General features: G+C 36.0%; 1 protein-coding gene across 1 annotated transcript; it reads right to left on the bottom strand.

The window, feature by feature from the left end:
* Positions 1–829: 829 nt before the first annotated feature.
* On the bottom strand, positions 830–23467 carry LOC117972929 (protein Atg16l2-like). The gene is made up of 19 exons (XM_059030565.1): positions 23281–23467; positions 21760–21841; positions 21374–21479; positions 21136–21231; positions 19959–20032; positions 19016–19267; positions 18224–18289; positions 14210–14305; positions 13493–13546; positions 13069–13180; positions 12660–12765; positions 11861–11931; positions 11357–11428; positions 10660–10780; positions 10301–10406; positions 8359–8508; positions 7838–7885; positions 6445–6546; positions 830–4310 (listed from the first exon to the last, which is right to left on the bottom strand). The coding sequence occupies exons 1-19, from the start codon at positions 23435–23437 to the stop codon at positions 4217–4219; spliced, it is 1965 nt and encodes a 654-aa protein (XP_058886548.1). The 5' UTR covers positions 23438–23467; the 3' UTR covers positions 830–4216.
* Between the last annotated feature and the right edge of the window lie 552 nt (positions 23468–24019).

The following is a 24019-nucleotide window of genomic DNA, read 5'->3' as shown; positions in this document are numbered from 1 at the left end:
AGGGGATCATAACTACCACACCTGCCATATACATCAGGCCAATCAGGCCAAATATTAGGGGGTGTCTCTTCCCACATATAAGATATTTTTAATAGACCAATTTCTGCAAGCCTGCCATCCAATTTTGATTCCATTCTGCAATTGAACAGGAAGTATGTCAAATCACTTTAAAATCAGTCCCGGTGGAATTTGGAAATAAAAGTTACTGGATCCCCAATCTTTACGGATTAAACACAGGGGTATTCATGTTACAAGCAATGCTGCAAGGCATGGTGGGAAATGCATTCCCCTTGTAAAAGGGGTGTCAGTCATGAAGTCGGTCTTCAGTAGCAGACGAATTTCACAGGAAATACCCCCCAAAAAAACCCAAAGCCCCTCTAGACAACTGAGGACCGATAGGCCACCTTCAAAGCAGACCGAGCTACTGTATCGCACCTGAGGTATTGTACTGTAATTTTCAACGTAGAAGTGCTGATATTTGTCACGCATTTGGGGGTAGCCGATTTAAACATGAACATGTGTAAATATGTGCAGTTTTAACATCTTCCATTATTCCTTACTTTGGAAGTATTGGGGGAAAAAAAGATTCCAAGGCTAGATCACTGCTTACAGTTTATGAAAATTGAGAAAAAATGTATTTGTAAATGGTAGCAAGTGCCAACTACAATGTAAAACTATCAGCCCAACGTATATGCACAATGAGCTAATAATAATGATGATAATATTTCTCTTTTGGTGGTCAGTATCCTTTGAGCTCTGTCTAAGGTATATGGTTATAGATGAAGATGTTACAAACCACACACCACGAAAAAAAAAACAAAACATAAAGCATGTTGCAATTACTGTTTATTTGCAATCAAAGTAACACATCAACAGACTGTTTGTATCCCCCAGATATATTTTCCCATCCGAATGGCTACAAAGCAGACGTGTACCTACAGTACAAGTCTTTAAACAGAGTGGATCCCTTTTCCTGAACAGCCAAGTTGACCTGTTTTTAATAAACCTACAGAAACTCTCAAGAACATCGACATGGTAAATTCTGTATTGCCATTCCCTTTGAAAGAAGTATATTGCAAGTAAAAGTAGTGCTGTCGAAAAATATTCAGTTAATACTGTAATGAAGGCTGAGCATATGTATTCCCTTGTTGTAGGTAGAGTCTGAAATTACCTATATAAGTGCCTATGTAACCCTATATATTCTTGTATGTATCACATAGTTTAATTAATATATAGGATTACTTAGGATTTCTTGAATTACAGACTTTGCATAGAATGCTACAGAAAACTAGCAACAGGAGTTTAAGTCCTTTAAGCTATTTGTATTGCACCCCTTATGCACATTTATTAACATTCCCACAAGAAAGTCAGACTTCCATTTTCTCTTCCGAATCTCGTAGTGTGAATGCACTTTCCTCAACAGTGAGCTGTGCTGAGCTAACAACCTAACAACCTTTTTCCAGCTGTCCTTCCAGAGGGAGTGGATGATCAAGGATACATTCCCTTACCTGTCATATTAAAACTATGATACATGCATAAGATACAGACAATAATATTACACAACGCATACACTCTCGAGGAAAACATTACCCAAACATTGTGCAGGATTTTCATAGAACACACAGAATACAGTTCACAGAATGTGGTAAACTAAATCCAGCAATACCTTCGGTCATGAATAATTCTCTCTGCCACATTGGGCAAACCGTTGTTTAACTAGGTATGAGTGAATCAGTACAAATTAGATCTCAAACCCAATTACTGTGGTTGCTTCACTTCAGAGTAACTGCAAACTATGGCACTGAAAATATGGCACTGACATTATATTGTCTCTTCCAGCTGACTTATATCGTAGCTACTTCTAAAGTCATGAAGATACCTGATTATATCATCGCTTCTGGCTGTGGAATGCTAAGAAACAATAAGGAAACAATAATGTCTCTGAATTTTTAAAGCACAACCACAGACATTAAAACTTGATTTTTTTACATAAATATGAGCAAACTGGTCTCCTAAGTTGAAGTGCCAAACTTTCATTAAAACTTTTTTGTGACAAAACTAAATCGTCACCTGTGGCACAGTATAGTACCACCGAACTCTCTCAATATGTATACATTTCATATTTTCCATTATTTGTTTTGTGTTTTTACCCAAAACCTGTTTACAGAGTTAAATCCAAACCATGGAACAATGTATTGTAATAAATGCCGAAGCAATTCCCAAGATAAAGCCTCTGATATATCACTTGTCAGTGGCATGCAAATTGGCTACATCTGATCTCATGAGTAAACAAGTGGTGTTTCTCTGTGATTTCCTTTTTGAAGTGCAAATTGTGAAACAAAATATTAAATCATTAAGTACTATGTAAATCAGCTTCTAGCCACTGCCTAGTAGTTACCATATCAATTGGCCACAGTGTTTTATCTTATTTTGTTTTTTGAACAACTCCCTTTCGGACAATTTTCATACAATGAAAACATTATTAAAAAAATACATATTCATCCCAAACAAAAGTGGGGCATACCAAATACAAAACCGTACACCATTAGGTACCTTTGACAATGACATTTATAAATAGAACAATGTATGGATCAAAATATATTATCACAGAATAATATGTCTCAAGTTGGTTTTGGGGCAGTAATGCAAGAGTGGCACAGCCATGAGTGCATTACCAGGCCAAAACCAATGAGAGACATCCTGTATTACTGTGTGATAATAATGTTTTCTGACCTATATGGTATTTGATATATTCTATGTTTCTTAAAGCACACACAAGTGAGTAACATAACAAGCTGCTGCCATTATTGCTCTCACTACACCCAGCACAGTAAAATGGAAAAGAAACAAAACATTCAAAATAAAGACATTGTTCAAAGTTTTCCTCCTTTTTCATTTTCACTCACAAGATGAAATTCGAAAGGTGCTTCTACCGTGAGGTTTGTATAGTTTTGCTGATACAAATGAGTATGATAAATGAGTATGCCTCTTGTAATTTTATTGATTTGATGACCACCACCATAACACATCTATGAATGCCAAAATAAAAATCAATGAGCAGGTTATGTTTAATTATAAAGCAGCCATTTTTATAAGTGCCTTGGGTTATGGCATTCATTAGCATAAAGCCATCCATGACTATAATAATACTATCAACATATAAAAAACCTCATCTAACACTCACCTTCATTTTATGACTGGGCAGCAGTCGTGCCTAAAAGTTGTCTTGATTCAAATCCTACTTTGACCATGAATTAAAAGATTGCGTATTCCACTTTAAGACAACTGTAGGCTTGCACTACAAAACAGAGTATATTGAACATAGTTAATGACTAAAGTACTTTCTCTTTCTGTAGAATGCCCTGCTTTTGGGCCATGCTTCAGGCACTTTGGGTGAGCTTGAAACTGGTCAGTCAATAGAAATAATACACAATATCGACAGAATGTGCATATAGAATGGGCATAAGGAGGCAGTGTGGTCCAGTGGTTAAAGTCCTGGGCTTATAAACAGGTCACCGGTTCAAATCCTACCTCTGCCACCGATGGTCACTGGTTCAAATCCCAATGACTGACTCACTGTGTGACCCTGAGCAAGTCACTTAACCTCCTTGTGCTCCATCCTGCAGATGAGATGTTAAATCAGTGTCCTATAATGCACAGTTCACAGCCTACCTCTGTAAAGTGCTTTGTGATGGTGGTCCACTATGAAAGTCGCTATATAAAAATGCATATGTTATTGTTATATATACAGTAACCATTTACTTAATATGAAAAATGGCTTTGTAGTGCCCTCTAAAATCCTCACTGAGTTCCTTGATAAAGAATTCTTAAGAGTGGGATTTTCTTCATAGCATTACTGCTGTCATTTTCTCAATGGGATAATAAGGTTGGCTGCACCCAACAAACAGTTGTTTGCATGACCATCCTCCACTTTATATGGCCAAGAGTTTAGCACATTTTCCATTATGCAGTTGCTTTGTTCAAGTACCCCCACCCCAAAAAAAAGCCAACATCCTGCCAGGAATCAGCTTCAAGATGATTGTCCAAAGTTGGACACATCATAGAGAACTCAACACCGTCTTTGGAAGTGGATTTTTGGAAATCATTCTTTTGGCTCGTGTTGTCGGTTGATAGAGTTGTTACTGGCTTCGGAATGGGCCAGTGGTTCTTGCGCTCTGTAACATCTGTCTTAATTCCTCTGTCCCTTGAGTCAAGCTCATATGTCACTCCAGAGGACAGCTCTTCTACTTCTGTCCACACTTACAACATACTCCCCAGACAAGGACCAGGAAACCGCATTAACAGAAGAGCTGCAAAATCAATAAGAAAATAACCTTGTTCATTTAATTCTCTCTGAGGTATATTATTAAATTATACCACTGGTACCAGGTTCATAATTTAGCTTCGCTGCATTCATGGAATAATCATTATTACGACTTGTTATATTTACACCAACACAAGCTTAAAAACTATATACTTTTATTGTCTTCCAAAAAAATATATACATATTATAACTTATTTAAAATAATAATAATAATAATAATAATAATAATAATAATAATAATAATAATAATAATAATAATAATAATAATAATAATGTTTTTAAAAATTTGAAATGTGTTACTGCAATTTATCTATTCACTACTCTGATATACTGAGATGGGTTCCATTCACAACATATAAGGGTCGTTTTAAGGAATGTTTTGTTAGGGACTGTTATTAAAGGCCATTTTGATGCAAAATCAGATTAATATGCCATTAAACAGGTTTTATTTTCTAATTTTACAAAGAACAATATAACCTTAGAGGCCTTTTATAAATCTTAAAAAAACAGTCTATAAACAGTCTTTAAATTTTTGTGACGATATGCCCTTTAATACATTTCAACAGGAATGATTTGACAACTCTGTGTATATCAAAGTGTAAATACAGCATCACATATTTAAACAACTGATCCCTTTATTTTATAATGGCTCTTTTGTAGAGTAAATATTACTGTAAGGAGCTATATTTGCCTGTGTACAAAGAGTCACCTCTAAACACCTCATCCGCGATCTAAAACATCTGGGGTCAATTGCAGCATACCCAATTTAGTCCACTTGATGTGTCTAACTAGTGGATTTGGCAGGTTTAGTCCACTTGATTGGACTAAAGTCAGTACATCTTCTAATCCCGATTGCAGCGTACCAGAAGTTAGTCATCACAGGTAAATCATCTGCTAAATCAGACTAAACAAGAGCCTGATTGCAGCGTACCAAATCAGAGTTCAAGTGGATTAACTGTGAAGGAAAAGACTAACTTACTATGCTTGCTCATCCTAAGCATTTACTGCTTACATTTTTTTTTACAGAGACAGCTGCATCTTTCCTCTGAAATGACTTCTGAAAACTTTATTCCTTACATTTCTTATGTCCGTCACGTTCGGGCAGACAAAAGCTCCAGTTGAAAAAATTGTGTGGGTGCATATTAACACCATAAGGTGATGCTGTGCATGTGATCTGTATTTTATTGTTAGTTGTGAAACTTACAAGTTTATCAAGGTTGGCTTTAGAAAAAAAAAAAAAAAGTTTCAGTTCTGCTGGACATTTATTGGGGCATTTACTGTAACTATTGGCTAAATATGAAATGCAATATGTAAACATTTTACATGTGTTTATATTGTTTATGTTTAACATAAAAAATATAAACACATTCCCCATCAAATGGACCAATGGTCCCCACCTCACTGTCTCAGAGTATTTTGATATCGCACATGGATGTACCTGGAAGGATCCTAAAATATGAACTCTCAACTGTCATTACTTTTTATGTTATGAGCCCCAATGGGGAGGTGCTCTTGACAGATGAAAACGAGCACTGAAAAGGGGCCATGTTAGCGAGGTCAGATCTTTCAAAATATTCAAGATCTCTTCTTGATACTCGCTGCACACACAGAACTGCTTTTCTAGTTTAGTGATGTGTATTGGTGAACATGGATGTTAATGCAATGGAGGCAAATGCAGAAAAAAGTGACAACACTACAAATGCCATTTTGTACTTGTGTGAAATCCTGAACCACTCCTTATCACCTTCTCTGTAGTGTCACAAGGTCATTGATTACTGAGTTATGAGCCCCCAAAATGTGTGTATGTCCCAGAACTCAAAATAGATAACAGATATAGAAATCTGGGAAAAAAAATACTTATATTATAAAAATGTATACTTAAATATGTCACACTTTATCCTTAAAAATGGCACACATCTTTCATGCCCCCCCCGCCCCCTTCTCACCAACTACAAATGGTTGAGATGAGAGCTACTATCTTGGGTTTCTTCCTAAAACACTTCTTGGTCCTTCTATATGAAAATAATATGAGAAGGCGAGGTGGGGAAGATCTCAAAATGAAATCCATTTAGTGTGGAATGATCCTACAGTAATTTGACTGCTGATGTCAGGTATATTACCTGTGTTGTTCAGGTAGGCAGGTCTCCAGAAGTCCCGAGTTCACATTCCAGACATAGACAGCCCCATTTGAAGACCCTGCAGTCACATAGCTCCCATCAGGACTGGAAGGAGTCAGATTAAAAGAGAGTTGTATGCTTTAAATGTGGTGTTCATTTTTAAGTACGGGTACAAGAAGGTGAAAGGTGTTCTCTCACAAGCCTTTGCCACACTACAATGATATGCTTTGACAACTAAAAATTGGCATTGGGTCAACTATTAAAAAAACTGATCTGTTGTGCATTTCCATTCTCTATATAGTGTAGGTTTAAGTGTGCAGTCTTGAAAGAAAAATATGGTACTACTGAGAAAATTCTCACTATGTTTGCCTTATTCTCAGGAAGCCTGTGAATAAGGCTAGTATAGTTTCACTTCTTACTATACATTTGAGGGGTCAAAGTTTGTTGCTGGTTGCAATGCATGCCAGTCAATAGGGGAAGAAGCTAGTTGGTTTAATGACAGGAAAGAAGGACAGGAAGAGGTGGAGACAAGTTCACCCTCAAAGTGACATTAAAAAGAAATTGTAAGACTAACAAAATAAAAAATATGTGTGTATCTCTTCAGTGTGTTTTTTTTTGTTGTTCAAAAGAATTACAGGTATGTTCCTATTTTTAATATTTAGATCGACTAAACAAATCATGTGTAAAAATGAAAATTAAACATGCTTGCTGTCAAAACTGCACATTTGAGACCTATGTAGTGAATGGAAGTTTACAGCAGGTTTATGAATTGTTTTGTTAGATACAACCCATTTAATAGTAATAGACTAGCATGATAACATTATTTTTTGGTTTGACACACAAACACCTGATGTCCTTAACATCTAGTTTTGGAACATAGCCTTGATGGAATGAATAGTCCTGAACACAAAGTCTCAGAACCTGAGAACACGGCCTTTTATGTTCACTGGAAATGGCCCTTGAGGATAAGAGATGAACACTGCTGATAATGCATGTTAATCAGAAAGAATAGAATATGTTATACTTCACGTTTGACTAAGGAAAGATGTTCCAAAACACATGGTTGCTAAAACCTCTTTTTAATTATTTCTTGTTACTATAGTTAAGGCTTTGCAGGCCTCAGAGAATTGCCAAGGTCTCCTTAGCGTGCTGGTCTCCATGGCAACAATATAGGGTATTTTTTCAAAGGTCATTTGAATTTATTGAAGCTCAGCATGGATATCTCACCTTCATTCTCTCCCAGATAAATATAAAATGTCATGGTCAAACACTATGTAGAATAAATGGAGGTATGACAGATGGGAAAAAAAGTCTACTCTCTCAAAATCTCTATAGAATTTCTTATCATGTTATTGTTGTTGACTTTGAAAAATGATTTAATGATTTCTTTACTTACCTAAATATTGCCTTTGTCCAGTCAGAGCCACACTTGAACCCCTCAGACCTAGCGAGAAATTGAACTTGATGGACACATGAACCACACAAAACCCAATGGCACAAATAACACATTTACAGATGTCAGTACTATGAAAAAGTCAATAACCATAATCTACACCCTAGATTTGAAAGGCAGTTCCTTTCAGATCTTTTTATAACCCAGTCAATCAAGTGTCAGTACAGTTGAAAAGGCTACGGTTCCCAATATGCCACACACATTTGAACTACATTGTCATATTGTTACTACATTTCAGAATAGCTGGGATTGGGTCTCCACAAGAATAAAGACATAGGAGATTATGCAGCGCCATTTTACATCAATTACCAGCATATGAAATAAGCACATCCTCACATGCTCAAAATTCAACACCGTAAGAGCTTGATTCAAAAATTCCACTCAACGAAAACATTTAGAAAGTGCAATGTGATGTTTCTTTCCCAAGCAGAAATCCAGAATGGTTGTTACGGTGACAGACCTACCTGAAAGATTTCCTGATGTTGTTCATTCTGAGGTCAATCACCTGAAGACACTCGTCCCGGGAGCAGCTCAGCAGCTGTGTGTGGTCAGGACTGATTTCCAGCGATGTCACCTTTCCCTGGAGAGGGACTTCTTGCGTGCAGCTTGCAGCTCTTAAGTATCGTAGAATACAAGGGGAATTTATTTATTATCCAGAACTTTAGTCATTCAATCATAAGATATTCATTTGCACCAGAATTAACAATTCAAAAGAAAGACACTGACAATCCATAATTCTGTCTCTGTCATTGTCTCGAACCTGGGAACCAGATCAATATGTACTGTTACTCCTAACGGATACAGATTCGGAAACACGCTTATCCTGAAAACAAGGAATACAAGATTCAAGGGCTTGAAAACAAACCAAAGGATATTGAACACGTAAGAAATTAAATATTAGAAAAATGTAGGTGTTCTAGGCATGGTACGTTACAGTTTTCACATGCTCTTCCCATGGTTAAACTGTGCATTTACCAGAGTTTGGCATGTTTTTAATATGCTTTACCATACTTCTCTGGGATTTACAATGCGTACCTGTGCTTTCACTATGTTTTAGTGCTATACTTTTATTTTGGTGAACTTTTACAACGGATAATCCCTAAGATACTGTGCATTTAAAGAAAGTAAGAAAACTGAATGACATGGAAACACTACAACTAAACTACAGACTCTATGGGTTGCACTTCAGTCTAAACTAAAAAATACAGTTGAAAAGAAAAAACAACATAAACCAATACACATTGGTACATGATGCCCTCATCTCAAAGAAACTAAGGATATTACAGGCATGCTCACAAATTGCATTTATGAGGTTAAAACATTTAGAAACAAAAAACATCAGCCATCACACACATTTCTGTGACAAGCTAGGAAATAATTTTGCTGTCTAACCCATTTTGTCAAAATTACAAGAAAAGCCATTATGGGAGAAGTGGACAGTTAATTATGTGGGCTGATTGTTGCTAGGAAACGACAGAACACATGGATCCATTCAAGTACCTTAGCGCAACCGAGATATGCTTGAGTTCACAGATAAAAAACAGGGAGTTTCAAAGGACAGTCAATGAAATGTTTAATTACTATAATATTAATGCACAAAAAGGGTCTGTGTTTTACATGTGGTCACTTTTAAAAAAGAAAAAAAGAATGTGTTAATGATGGGCGACATTGTGAGCAATTCCTCTCTGCTGTAGATCAGGGCTTTTGTGATAACCATTCTGAAAACAATTAAGTTGAAGGGATCCTCTCTTTCTTTTTTTGCTGTCTGTTACCCCCCCCCCCCCCCCCCCCCCCCAAGTTTCAAAAGCTTGGCTTCTGTACCGTATTTGAATAACCTATGCTCCAAATAATGGAGCTCTTTTATTCCGTTTTTAATGGCTGTTCAATGCTTTGAGATACTGACATTAAAAGCCTTTAAAAACATAATTATTTTATTATAAGCCCCTCTAGTTAGGCAAGTATTTGGTTCGCATTAGAATTTGCATTAAGTAAAGGTTCTGGTTTGGTTTTAAATCCCCTCAGCCACTGACTCACTGTGTGACTGTGAGCAAGTCACTTAACCTCCTTGTGCTACGTCTTTCGGGTGAGACGTTGCTGTAAGTGACTCTGCAGCTGATGCATAGTTCACACACCCTAGTCTCTGTAAGTCGCCTTGGATAAAGGCGTCTGCTAAATAAACTAATAATAATAATAATAATAATAATAATAATATAGTTGGTGTCCCTCATTTACCTAGGTGTTTCCATTTTTTTGTCCACTACCTGTACGTCTGCAAGCTAAAGTGGACTGTGCTTTTCATAAAATTGTGATGTCACTCCACATGGTGTAAAATAACAAAATACAATAAAACTTCCACATGCATGTGTTTAGAAGCTCCTGCGTATACGGATAATACATTCTTCTCACCTGCTGTCCCAGAACCGTATCTTCTTGTCAAAGTGCCCACTCACAATAAAGTACTCTGAGCAGACGACATCACTGCAGAAGGAGAAAACATTGATGGTCTTCACGCCTACGTGAACGGACACATAATGGATTAGTCAGCTTGAACTGCATTCATTCTATATCTGAACTGCAAAAAAAAAAATATTATGCTGCAAGAAACAAATAAAATCAGTCACCCTAATTTATAATTCCCCAGAAACAGTTTTTAAAACCCAGATAAATAAAAAAAAAAAAGTGTAACAATAATATTAAAAAATAACATGATTTTAAGGTGAATTTGTCTATTTTTAAAAAAAAAAGAAAGTGAAAATGTTACTCACAGGCAGCCCTTTGTAGATCCCAAATCTTCACGGTTCGATCCGCACTGCCAGTCACAGCCTGACGAAAACTTGATTTAAATTTGGCTGATGTCACTTTGCGAGAATGACCGGTCAATGTGAACTGCAATTTAAAAAAAATAATAATAAATACATCGGGGACAAAAACATTTGTCTCATTATATCTATGTTTCTGTTCATACAAATGATAAAACAGGCTGATTCTGAACTAATCCTTAAACCGGTTCTTACCTATACTGGCCATTCCATTTCATACCCTTAAAAACACAAACCTCTGAGGGATTATGTTAAATTAGTTTTATCAAAACTATCCAAAACTCATTTCACACAGGCTGTCCACACTAGCCTAAACATTCAGATGAGGTCTTAAAAAAAAGCAGGGCACCTGCAGTGTAATTGCACTGTCGACAATCATAAGCCTAGCAAAATTGGTAACTAACTAGGTAAAACATTTTTATTAATAACCAGGCTTCTGCTTTGGGCCACCAACTTGCTCAGCCGGTCATTAATCTCAGGGAAATTATCTGCTCCTCAATCAATATTGCCTAAGTATGTCTATTGATTGTTAGCTTCATACCCTTATTATCAGTGCATGAGCCCAGAGATGTCAGGTTGTGTTTTGACTCAGAATATATGTGAAAAAATTAAGTAAAAAACAACATCCAGTAACTTTCCTTACTTTAGGTGCAGAGTCATCCAGTTTCCAAAACAGAGCTGACTTGTCATATGAGGCAGCTAAAACTTTGGTCCCCTAAAAATGTTTTGAATAGATAAAATAATTAAATTCGAAAAGAGCAGTAATTCATACAATAATGCGACAGGCAGCTTTCTATTAATGGGATTACCAATTGAATTATATTTCACTAATTTAGTTTGCTATTATTCATGTGAATTTTTGTATTATCCTGAAAGACTAGAAACATCATTACTGAATAGCAACAAAACATTTGTTATTCAGATGTTACTCCTATTCAATATTATGAAATTCATACAGATTTGCACCCGTTATTTTTAAGTGTTACTATTGTATTTACATTGCACTGAACTTAATAAATTAAGTGTCTCATTACATAAACTGTTACCATAAGCAAATGTAAAAAAAAATAAAAATGCTTGAAACACTTTGCTATTCATTTACCATGGTGTGCAGCTTTAATAATGGGCAATTTAGGAGTTTACTTACAGTCGGGTCAAACTCTATGCTTGTTATCCCTTCATTACTGCCCTCCAGCGTTCCTGCGCTGTGCAGCTTTCCTGTGAACAGGAAATGTAACATGTAGCAGTAAAGAAGTTTCAATGTACAGTATAGTGGACAAATCCAGAGAGACCTGTCAAGGATGTATGGTCCCAGACAGACAGTCAAACAGGCAGGAAGCCAGGTAAGCAACAAGACAAATAAGTTATTACAACGAGTCATAAGCCACAAAGATGTTTGACCAGTGACAAATATATTACAATATATTTAGAGAAAGGATTAAGTTAGGTGTGACAAAAAATAAGGCCACATTTACATTGCTATGGGGTCTATTTTAATAATCCAAATACTGTCACACTTCAATTTTACTAATTCTCCTGGCGTTTTCCCAAAAGGGAGGACTTACTTACCCATTTGTCAACATTACGACATACAACAAAAATGCAGTGAAATGAGATCAGATTTAAACATTTTAGACACTGTTCAGGTAATTGAAAAACATCCCTATAACCTCATTTTTACATGTTTTTCTTTATTGAATATACTAGGTCAGGTATTCATTTCTCTCAATTTAGTTGTCAGCCCTTTCTATTAAGTCTTACACTACACAGGCCCTGTGAAATAGAAAACATGCTGGTTAAACACACTATCTTCATTTCTTACATTCTGCTGACATCTGCTGGTAAAACATTGTAACAACGCTTATTTTGAAAATAGATTTCACTCACTGTGCCTCAGTCACATGTGTATGCTTAAAAGACAGGAAGAAGCCCAAAGCCATGCTTACCTCCAATCACGTCCCACAGCTTAATGATGCAGTCTGTGCCTCCTGTAGCCAACAGCTTAGACGTTGGACTAAACTTCACAGCATTGATCCCTAATTCATGTGCTTCCTGTAAGAAAGTACCATACAATAATTGCAATATGTAAATAATAAATGAGTATTACTAAATGTTCAGTAAAAATGGAAAATTAGAAAAGTCTGCAGCTATTGCAAACCACCGCTGTTTGTTGTACAGGTCTAGACTGGGTGGAGATTTGCAACAGAAACCCGTTTGTTTTTTCCAGTAAAGCAAGTTTTAGAAAGAAAAAAAAATACTTTACAAAGTACACAAAGAAAGAGGAAACAGTCCTTTGCTCAAGGAACACACATCTATGGCGCCCCTCCCCCTCTATTTTCTCTTTGTAACTTTTACCAGGACATGCAGTGGTTTCGCAGGTATCCTCGCTGAAACACAGACCGCCATGGGCAAAAGAACATCATCATTCAGACTGCTTACAGAGTGCCCTCTCTTCTTTATTTTGGAACTATAAAACACAATTGAACTGGTTAGTTGTGGTGTTCTATGCACAAGATTACATCTGTACACAGCATAAGATGTACTGGAATTTTGGCAAATACTTTACTGTGATTGGTTGATTTCTGATATGCGATTCATAGAGTGCACAACAAGTAATACTGATAGAATTCTTTTGTTAGCTACAATGGGGTAAAATAAGGCTAGCACAGCAGATCTGTTTTTACAGAACATTTATATAACACGCAAAGTTAAAAAAAATCAAGAATGAAAGTATAAATGAAGGAATGAATGAGTAAATAAAGAATGGAATGGAACTTACTCAAATAATTCCTTTATGGAATCAAAAATCTTAGGTGAAGTAAACGAGGCAGATCTGAAATAAAATAATACAAAGCAAAAACTAAAACTGTAGCACAGCTACTATTGACCCAAAAACCACGGTATCAATCTATTTTCCATTAAAACGTACTGTATTCTCTTAGATACGGTCTCTGTTCATATTTCCAACACACAGATTGGTATTTAAAAAATGTGTTTACTGTTTTTGCAACTGAAACCAGATGAGGGAAACATGAACCCAATTCAAAGATACATCTCACAGTGCAGAGGGTGTTCACAGACCGCTGTCAATGCCTCATGTCTCATGTTAATAGAAAAACTAGAAGTGTGTGTTAAACCCACACTGTGCCAGTATATAAAGGGATGTGATCCCATCCCTAACTTGAGATGTGAAACCAAGAAAGATGCTACTGGGGCGGGAAAAAGTCCCATGGCATAGTAAAGAGGAACCATCGATCAAAGGCCTTCAAATGCTATTATTAAAAAAATGGAAAAGAATACAGAAAATAAATGTAGATGTATGTTAGTAACATACAGTACATCCCTCCACTGGGATGTAAATACAAAAAATGAATTGCTATACAGGTAAGGACATACATTTTACATCTAAAAATGAAACTGATGGACAGATGGGTTCCCTCTTTCACTCCAGTATATTTTAAGCTCACAAAATACACATAAACAGGCAGGTTTATACCTAAAGGGTCTTGTCTGTCGCCTTTCAAGTCTCTCTTCTCCCAGAAATGCTCCCTTTTGAGCCCCTGAGTCAGTTGGCTCTGCTTTTTCAAAACCACTAGTCAAAAAAACAACATGAAATTACTTGATTTTAAAGTACAAGGGATGCCATTAAAAAATATATATATATATATATATATATATATATATAGAGAGAGAGAGAGAGAGAGAGAGAGAGATCTCATATATATACATATATATATATATATATATATATATATATATATATATATATATATATATATATATATATATTAGCTCAAAGAGCCAGCTGCCCAATGTTTCGATATGTTGTACATATCTTTCTCAAGGGAGCCTGTGTTTGAATCCAAACATTGGAGGTATTTATAGGTTTTTGACGGCATGACAACTACTTGTTATTGTTTACATTCAAATTCATGATTTATTCTTACATGATGTAATGGTGTTCTATATATTGTGACATCATTTTTACTTCTATCTTTGAATCTGTATTAATTCTAATTAACACTACTTTATATAAACTTATATTTTTATTATATCATGCAATGCTGGCTTTGAGGATCAGTCTAGATTTGGCCTCCCCAGCGCATCAGCATGCACAACTTTTGAATGAATTTTGTTTATTTATTTAAATGTTATATATTTATTGAAGTTAATTAGTTCATTCTTTTCTGTTGAGTCCTGCTGGCATAATCGTGTTCAGTCTATTTATCCATTTACTTTCTTTTATTCTTCCATATGACGCATTGTCTAATTTGAGCTGTTCTAATACTACAAACTTTACATCATTTATGTCATGTGACTGGTGAAGTGCTGTACTATTGGTTCATTCATTTTTTTATTTCTAATTAATGAAAGGTGGTTCTGAATTCTTTTATATAAAGTAGTTCCAGTCTCTCCAACATATTTGATTTCATCACATTTTTCACAGGCTATTCCATAAACAACATTGCTATTTTTACAGTAGGTATTAGTTTTTAGTGGATATGTGGTGTTCTTATGTTTAATTATATTTTTACGTTTGTCTATGTATTTACACACTTTACATCTACTAGTGCATATGTTCGTAGAACCTATTTTGTCAATTATTCTTTTATGTTTACTGTGAACTAAAATATCACCTAAATTAGCTTCTCTTTTGAATGCTACAACTGGGGCCTTAAGAAATACTTTTTTTTAATTTTTCTGAATTATGTAGAATCCGCAAGTGTTTCCAAACTATCTTAGAAATATTGGGCAAAAGTTTAGAGTAAGTCATTATTAATGGGACTCTTTTGACCTTTTTATCTCTATTTTTATAATCTAGTAGATCATCTCTTTTTAGTTTATCCACTTTTCTTAACTCCGTCTCTATAATTCTTTCTTTGTATCCTCTTTTTTTAAGATTTGTTTTTAATACATTTCTTTGTTTTACATAGTCACTTTCTTTTGAACATATTCTTCGTATTCTTATTCCTAGACCCTTTGGGATTGCCCTTTTAGTGTGTATCGGATGTGCAGAGGACATGTGTAAATACTGGTGCATGTCAGTAGGTTTACAGAAGAGGCCAGTCTCAATTGAACCTTCTTCAAGTTTTACTATGGTATCTAAAAATTCTATTTCTTTCCTTGTCCATCGAAGGTCCACCTTAATATTACTGTGTATTTAATTTGCCATTTTATGAAACTGGAAAAGAGATTCTTCTCCATGTGTCCAAACCCCAAAAATATCATCTACAAACCGAATGTATTCTAAAGGTTCTCTTTTTGATTTTCTAAGTAATTGTTCTTCCCATTTCCCCATGTATGTACTGGCAAAATGCATTCCTAATTTAGGTCCTATTGCGGTACCATCGTTTTGTTTGTAATTCTTATCAACAAATGTAAAATAACTGTTTTCTAAAACTATGTTGATCATGTTCAGTACCTCTGCTGTAGGTATTGATTTATCTAGTCTATTATCTAGTGCTTTTTGACAAGCTTCTAAAGTTTCTTTACGAGGGACACTTGGGTACAAGGATTTTACATCCATGCAAAATAAAATTGTATTCTCTGGAAGGTTGTGTTTTATTGATTCAAGTCTTTTTAAAAATTGTGTTGTATCCTTAACATAGCTTGGTAATTTCTCAACGTGCGACCTAAGTTGTTTTTCTGCTATTTCAGCTATTATGTGTGTTGGATTATCAATTGTACTGACTATCTTACGCATAGGGTGCTGTTCTTTGGGCATTTTAGGATTTCCTCTTGCTAGGCCTGTTTTTGCATTATGTGGCTGCATGTATTTTTTTAATTCTTTTGATATAATGCCTTTATTGTATAGTCTCTCCGCAATTTCCTTAACCTCTTTTACCGATTTATTGATCTTATTGCTTTTAACTTCTTCATATGTATATGTATTATTTAATTCACATTCTACAGATTTCATATAGTCATCTGTGTTCATTATCACTATTCCTGAGCCTTTATCTGCTGGTCTTATCATTATATCATCATCATTTAACAACTCAGTCATAGCTTGTTCTTCAATATTGGTTAAATTAAGTTTACATCTTTTCTTTAGTCCTACTATTATTTCTTGTTTAACTACTTCAATATACATATCTAACCATTTATCTCTTCCATCCGGAGGAGTCCATGTGCTTGTACTATTAACCTTAATCCCATGTTCATAATTACCCTCTGAATCCAAGATATTTTCATTGAAAAAATATTCTGCTAATCTCATGCGTCTCTCCCACTCCTTTAATTCAGTGGCCAGTTTATCTTTATCGATGTATCTTTTAGTCGGTATAAACTTAAGTCCTTTACTCAGTACCGCTTTTTGGGATGTGGTTAAAGTTTTACTTGATAAATTGAATACTATGTCTTCTGTCTTATCTTTTGTGTATTTGGTACCATGTCTATTTTTGGGTCGCCTATCTTTCTGTTTTGAATTCTCTGTCCTATTCATGTTTAACTCTCTATTTTGCATTTTATTATTTACTTGAACCTGGTTTATTTTTACTGTTTTAGATTTATTTTGATTATCTTTCTTAATTATGCCACAGTATTTAGATTTTCTTCCGGTTTCATATATCTGGTATCAGATTTCAAGCCAAGCCAAACTGGCTGAGCATTCTGTTAGTGAAATGTCAGTTGTCAGCTAACCTCATATCTCTTTTCTGAAGTAGCATAGTGAAGTAATGTAAGGTTAATGCATTAGCAGCCCCATGAGAGAAAGCGAAGCTGGAAACACGAAGATTCTACAGATGACAGGCTAACAGGTTACAGATCTGTACAACCTGAACAGACTGAACAGTTAAAAGATGAGGACCAATTATCATCTTTCAGCACCTGATTCCCCAACAGGCTCCAAATGAAGACCTACAAACCAGTAGTTGGCTCCCACAAGTAAAGAACCTGTATATGGGGACTGAGTGTGTGTTACAGTTTTACTGGTTACCTTCTCATTGGAGCCTAATTACCAGCCTCTATGGCACTTGTTCTTGACTGGAAGAGGCAACGTGACTGGAAGTGACACCTTTTGCTTTTAGCAGCTACATTTCTTACATAGCGCTGTTTCATTCCCAGATTATTTTTGTGTACGGTCTTCATGTTCCTGTTACACTGTGTTGGAGATGTTATACTATCAAATTACTTTGTTTGCCCTTTTATAGATTAGGGAACAGAGTAGCTGCTATACATTGTGTGACTGTGGATGAATAAACTGAATTCACACATTGAAGTAAAGCTATAGGCAGACCAAACGCTAGCAAACTTACCTTCAGGAATAAAACATTTGTTTCTGCCAATTGTTAGGAAGAAAACAAACAGACTGAGCTAGATAAGATCAAGTGGTATACTGGTACAATAAATACATTAATTTCTTTTTTCCCTACAGTATCAAAACTGGTATCATATTTCAAGCCAAGCCAAACTGTTCCAGCATTCTGTTAGTGAAGTGTCAGTTGCAGCCAACCTCATATCTCTTCTCTGAAATAACAGGCTGAAGTAATGTCAGGCCAGTTATACTTACATGTCAATATTTACTGCCTTTTTTGCAGCCGTGGCAAGTTCCTTTCTTAGACTAGCCTCTTTTGCCCTGAAATATTGAGAAAAACTATTTTTAAAAAAATGTACACAGTGAAATTAAGAAGTCAAAGGTAAATTAAGATATAGTTTCTTTACACATTTTATTATTTATTTATTTTTATTTTTCTCTGAAACTGCTAAAACATTTCCTCTTTCATGTGGCAAAACCGTGTGCATTAATATATCCAATGGGGGAAAAGCAAGAGAGACACATGACAAAACCAAACCATTCCAAAAAAACTCCATAAAACTGAGACACAAGGTTCTGACGAGCACAATGAACCCTAATTGAACCCTAATCGAACCCTAATGGGGCAGCAGTATGGAGTAGTGGTTAGGGCTCTGGACTCTTGACTGGAGGGTCGTGGGTTCAATCCCCGGTGGGGACACTGCTGCTGTACCCTTGAGCAAGGTACTTTACCTAGATTGCTCCAGTAAAAACCTAACTGTATAAATGGGTAATTGTATGTAAAAATAATGTGATATCTTGTAATAATTGTAAGTCACCCTGGATAAGGGCGTCTGCTAAGAATAATAATAATAAAAATATAATAATCATCAAGTATGAGTTATTTGCTTTTCAAATTAAGTTTGGTAATGAAACTTTCATTGGCTGTAAAGAAAACAACAACAGAGCAGTTTTCCTTAAATCAAACTGGATTTTATTCAGAAAAAAAAAATTTTTGCCGCCTTATCTTAGCGGTTAGACATTGTATATGGATCTGAGTACACTCACCGCACCCTCCGCTCGTTCTTGTGGTTCATGTTCTCAGCCGCCAACTCCTTCACTCGAATAAGATCCTCCAGGAGCTCGGAGCCTTGTACTTTTTCCTGCCGATACTTATCGTCCAGCTCCTGGTGCTGCTGCAGCAGGGTATCGTACGTCTGTTTCAAAGCCCGGTTCCCTCCCTCCACCACCTGGATACGGCTTTGCAGGCTCCTCCACTCATCCTCCACCTCTCCCAACCGCCTCTTCAGCTCAGACAAACTGGCCAAACAAAACAACAGAAATCACTGGCAAGGTTAGGCAAGATCTATGGGCACTTCAAAAGTGAGCTCTTATTATCTGGAAAAAAAAAACCCACAGTAGTGTCACCGTAGTGAAGGTCTACTGAATGTGGGTGCTACAGGAGTACTAAGGTGTTAAAATCTATTTTCTATCCTCTTACTAGCACTAGCAATAGTATTATTGTTCTCTCTTTTTTCTGTTGGAGAGGATCTGTTGCTTTTATTTTATACTTCAATTTGAAATATGCAGATAAGACAATACTCCAGTAACATTGCTGCTTCTTCCTGATGCTTAATCTCTTCATGTGCTGAGGTTTAAACTAGCTGCTGTGAACCCAGTGACCTACTGCAAAGACAGCAGAATGTAGCAGTTTATCTAAAGAGTCGTATTTGACATTTTTTTTGCATATTCTTTCCAAAAAGAATACCAGCACAATAAAAGCCTGGCCACAGGTAAACATAAAAGCATTGCTTATCACATCTTTAAAACCAGTTAGCAAATGTGTACAGTATGTTGTGGATTGAAAAATGCTTGAATCAATAGAACATCAATTTATATGTGGAAATAGTAATTTCACAATTGATTTCAGAACCCTTTTGCTCCACGTGAGCATGGAAATAGTTCCAGGAATGTAAAAAACAATGACCACGCCGGGGGGGGGGGGGCTCACCTGGTATGTTGCTCTTCCAATACAGAGTCTTTGAGTTTAGCCTTCTGGTTCAGTTCCACAATCTGGTAAGCTAACTGGAAGCAGAGCAGATGCATTATTTACTGCACGTATTTCTGTCTACCTGTCTAAATACATGTTACATACAGTTACTTACAAAACAGACACAATGATTTGTGAGTATTTATTTATATAAAGTATTTATTATGATTTTTGTTCTACAGAACATAGAAATAATTTGTCCTCTTTATTGGTCTTTTATTTCCCCTTGCAAATGCTTCCAATATCTCGAGTAATTAGTTTTCGTTATTTTGTTTGTCACATTTACATTATATCCCTTACACAATGGATGTGCCTTTTACATTTAGGGCAAGGTGGTCCCTTTCTTATGATACTGACAGCCCTACATTTCTATTAACATGTGTTAAATAAAACCACGTTTTTGTTGGCATTATTACAGCCTTTATTTGTAGCAATTAAAAAAAAAAAAAAAAAGTTGCTAAGCTCTTTACTTGAAACCTCTTCTAAAAAATATACCAGCAACGCCACCAAACTTCCAGCCAAGAATGTTGGATTCTTTTGTAGGCTGCCCAAAATACAATATTATATTAAAAGTATTTGATGAAGTACATTGGATGACAGTAAAATGATGCATCCACCCCCTGCTATTGTGTCACTCACTCCAGGAAGGAATTACCAGCAGTCTCATGACAGGATTGAGAAATGATGGCAGGCAATGAGAAACCACCCCCCCCCCCCCCCCCCCCCCCCCCCAGCCCTATTCGCAATCTGTTAACTCATGAGCTATTTAAATAGCTTTTGATGCATTACAAGTTATTTTTAATCACATCATAAACAGTGGGCTTGATGGTATGCCTTTATGTATTTGTTATTTATTTTATTTATAAAAAGGAAACTGAAACAATTCAGTAAAACAGATCAAACAGAAAACAAAGCTATGTCTAGAATTTCATTACTCTATTTTAATATCTGCTGAACTTCAAATTCATTACTGCCTTGTGTATCTATTATAAAACATGTACAGTGAGTATTTTAACCTTGATCTCTAGCTCCATCTGCAACATGTAGACAGTTTGCCAACACAAACATACATGTATCTTGCACAATGTACTCTAATTGTCTCTTAGGATTCCTCTGAAATAGCCATTGCTTACAGTACCTCTCCCCCAGTCTTCCGAAGCTCTGTCACTATATCCTGATGTCTGGCAAGCATTAGCTCTTTGGAGTCGCATGATGTGGTTCTTGGTGCTGCCTGCTATAACCAAAAGGTTTGAGTTACTTTTTAACATTATTTGACAAACCAAACACTGTACTACAGAGTGAGTTCCCTCCCTTTGCAACAGCTTTCACTTTTACCATTCCTATCTTCTTTTTACGTTATCTACAAATCAGCATACCTGTACAATTTCTGGACGGACGCCCTGGAATTCTACCTTGGTTAAGCATTTGTGATGTTTGAGCACTTTTAAAAAGGCATATTTAAAAACAGTGTATATGGTAGTGCTATAGGACAAGCGGAATCTCTTTGCCATTTACTTTTTAATAGGATTCCAAATCTGTATATTTAGGCAAAACTGTGCATGGTGTGTACATGGATCAGTCAGCTTAATTAAAGTCCTGGATGGAAGTCTGTAAGGAATCTTAATGCAAGTGAATAGCTGAGAGATACCACTTGTCATATAATATTACACCATACAAAAGACGTACAGTATGATGAACAGTAATTGTTCATCTAATCATTGAGTGGAGCTGCTGACACAGGGGAATGGCAAGTTAAAATTACCTGTCAGCTCGGCCTAGCGCCTCCTTTTGAAAGCCTTGTGTAATCTGAGCTTTCTGGTTGGATCTGTCTAACAGTTTGATATCTGCAAAACAAAAAACAAAAAAAAACAGAGGGTTACCTTAACTTCTGTATTTGAGTACCTGGGAAATTTTGACCTGTGTCTGCCTGTCTGCAATAGTCTGTCAGAAAACAGGCTTTCTGAGTTCATATCTAATAAAGCTGCTTGGCACGCTATGGTGGTATTTTATGCATTGCTATCTTAAGATATCAAAACATTCTCTATATATAAAAGCACCAGTGGAATTAACATGCTTAGACCATTAAAATACACACCAATGCACTTATTACATGACATCTATACAGTGTGTATGCTGGGGGTGATTATTGTCCTGCAGAATATGTGCTATAACTTTTTCCAGTGCCGATTGAAAACCCCTGACACAGAGCCATTTGCTAGTGCGGTTCTTGCAGTTTAATCTCATTCACGTGTTTGTGTTAGAGCTGGAACCCTGGCCTCTGCCAAATTCAACACCCCAATGAATACCTAATCTAGACTTGCAGGTTGAAGATAGTGAAAGTAAAAAGGAAAACGTTTGTTTAGGTTACTGCATTTTGTTTCTTTCTGCAGCAATGTTTAGTACACCTTCATTTATAATGCACACCTAATGCACTCGTCTACATATACAGTGTCATTGTGATTTGTACTGTTAAAAGCAGTGGGTTGATCTGTACATCTCCTCTGTTTACCAGTGATTTTAATTGGAAGTATCCCATCATAATAATTTGACACTCAAATCAACAAACCCATTGTATTATTACTCGTAGACCCACTGTATAGTTGAAGCAGCAGTATTACATTTGTCTACAATGTAACTCGGTTTGCATTTTGTTAATACCGTTCTGTACTTAAAGTTTGTATTAATTTGGCAGGGAGACGTGCCTGTAATTGTTTCATAGTTTGCTTTTTTGCTGAACAGTTTTGTAGACCAGAAGAACTACTGACTACTAGATTAACGTTAATCTTTTTAAACGTTGCCAAACTACATGTTTATTTCCGAATCGTAATATTTACGTTTTTGGTTTAAGATTTCAAGAAGTGTAAGTCGATTCGAGGACTGATCTGTTACATTCACACCGTCCATCTCTGAGCCGCAAAAAGTAAAACTGAGTGAAAAGGTTCGCTGTTTAAGCTATGTACAGCAGAAACGTTCATAGCTACAATTTTAAAAGGTTGTTTAGTCCTGGTCAGAGTACTGTCCTACTACGTTACAAGTACAAAACCTGGGCCAAATCAGTTCTTTTTTTTTTTTTTTTGGGCTGGTCTACCTACGACGAGCAGATTTATCATAGTATAAATACCAAATAAGTAATATTAATTAGCACTACATCGAGTAAAACATTTTTAATACAAAAACACCACAATAGAATGTGAACATGCACTATCTCAACTACAAATCAACATCGTATTTTGTTTTTACGATATGAAAAAAACATCTTTTTTTTTTTTAAACTGTAACATACACGAGCTTATGACATCCTGGAACATGAACTTCTGAGTCTTGTCCCGATGTCTGAGCTGTAGAACTATGTGCCGTTTCCATTTCTCCGACGTTTTGTTCAAGTTAAATCCGACTTTGACAGGACTTGACGACCCTCCTGAGCTGTCAGTCGCAGCCATATTTAGCCTGAAACTCTGAAAACGCACAAATTTGCAACATTGGACGGGAACTTCTCAATGACGTCACGAAAAGGGGAATCCCCAGTATATACCAACTGATATCTAGGGGTGTTAAGAAATATAAACCATACCGTTTGCATTTATACTTTGTATTTCTGTTGTACAGACTGTTGTACTGCTTATTTCTTACTAGTACAACATATTTCCAATGTTTGTATATGTGGTACAATATGTGGTATATTAATTAATACACGTTTGATATACTGTTCAGCCCTCTCAAATAAATACGATTTTCTAGAGGCGTGGTCTTTAAAACGAATAAAGCAAACTATGTAAACACAATTAATTGGTTGTGCAGAGAAAGGCGTCTATGAATGATGCATGAACCCTGTACCAGTTTGTACTGAGTTGTTGTTTGGTACAGTGCTTCCAGTATTTCTTAAACATGTTTATGTTAGTTTGCGTTCTAATATGTGTTCTGTGGATTAATTACGCTTTGTTTTAAAATGGTTTAGGTATTAAAGCATGCGGTGTCCTAGTTAAATCACAATAGCCTAGTCTGACTAAATCCCTACACCGCGA

The sequence above is a fragment of the Acipenser ruthenus genome, chromosome 9, assembly GCF_902713425.1.
Source record: "Acipenser ruthenus chromosome 9, fAciRut3.2 maternal haplotype, whole genome shotgun sequence".
Taxonomy (NCBI): domain Eukaryota; kingdom Metazoa; phylum Chordata; class Actinopteri; order Acipenseriformes; family Acipenseridae; genus Acipenser; species Acipenser ruthenus.
Note: the sequence above shows the minus strand (reverse complement) of the source record. Positions and strands in the feature narration are given on the sequence as shown.

What these genes read in the sequence shown, in the direction of transcription:
- LOC117972929 (XM_059030565.1), bottom strand. Translation starts at nt 23,437, where the DNA reads ATGGCTGCGACTGACAGCTCAGGAGGGTCGTCAAGTCCTGTCAAAGTC. An exon ending in TCCGTCCAGAAATTGTACAG is followed by an intron (nt 21,232 to 21,373) that starts GTATGCTGATTT and finishes TTTTGGTTATAG; the next exon opens with CAGGCAGCACCAAGAACCAC. An exon ending in CGAAACCACTGCATGTCCTG is followed by an intron (nt 12,766 to 13,068) that starts GTAAAAGTTACA and finishes ACTTTCTTACAG; the next exon opens with GAAGCACATGAATTAGGGAT.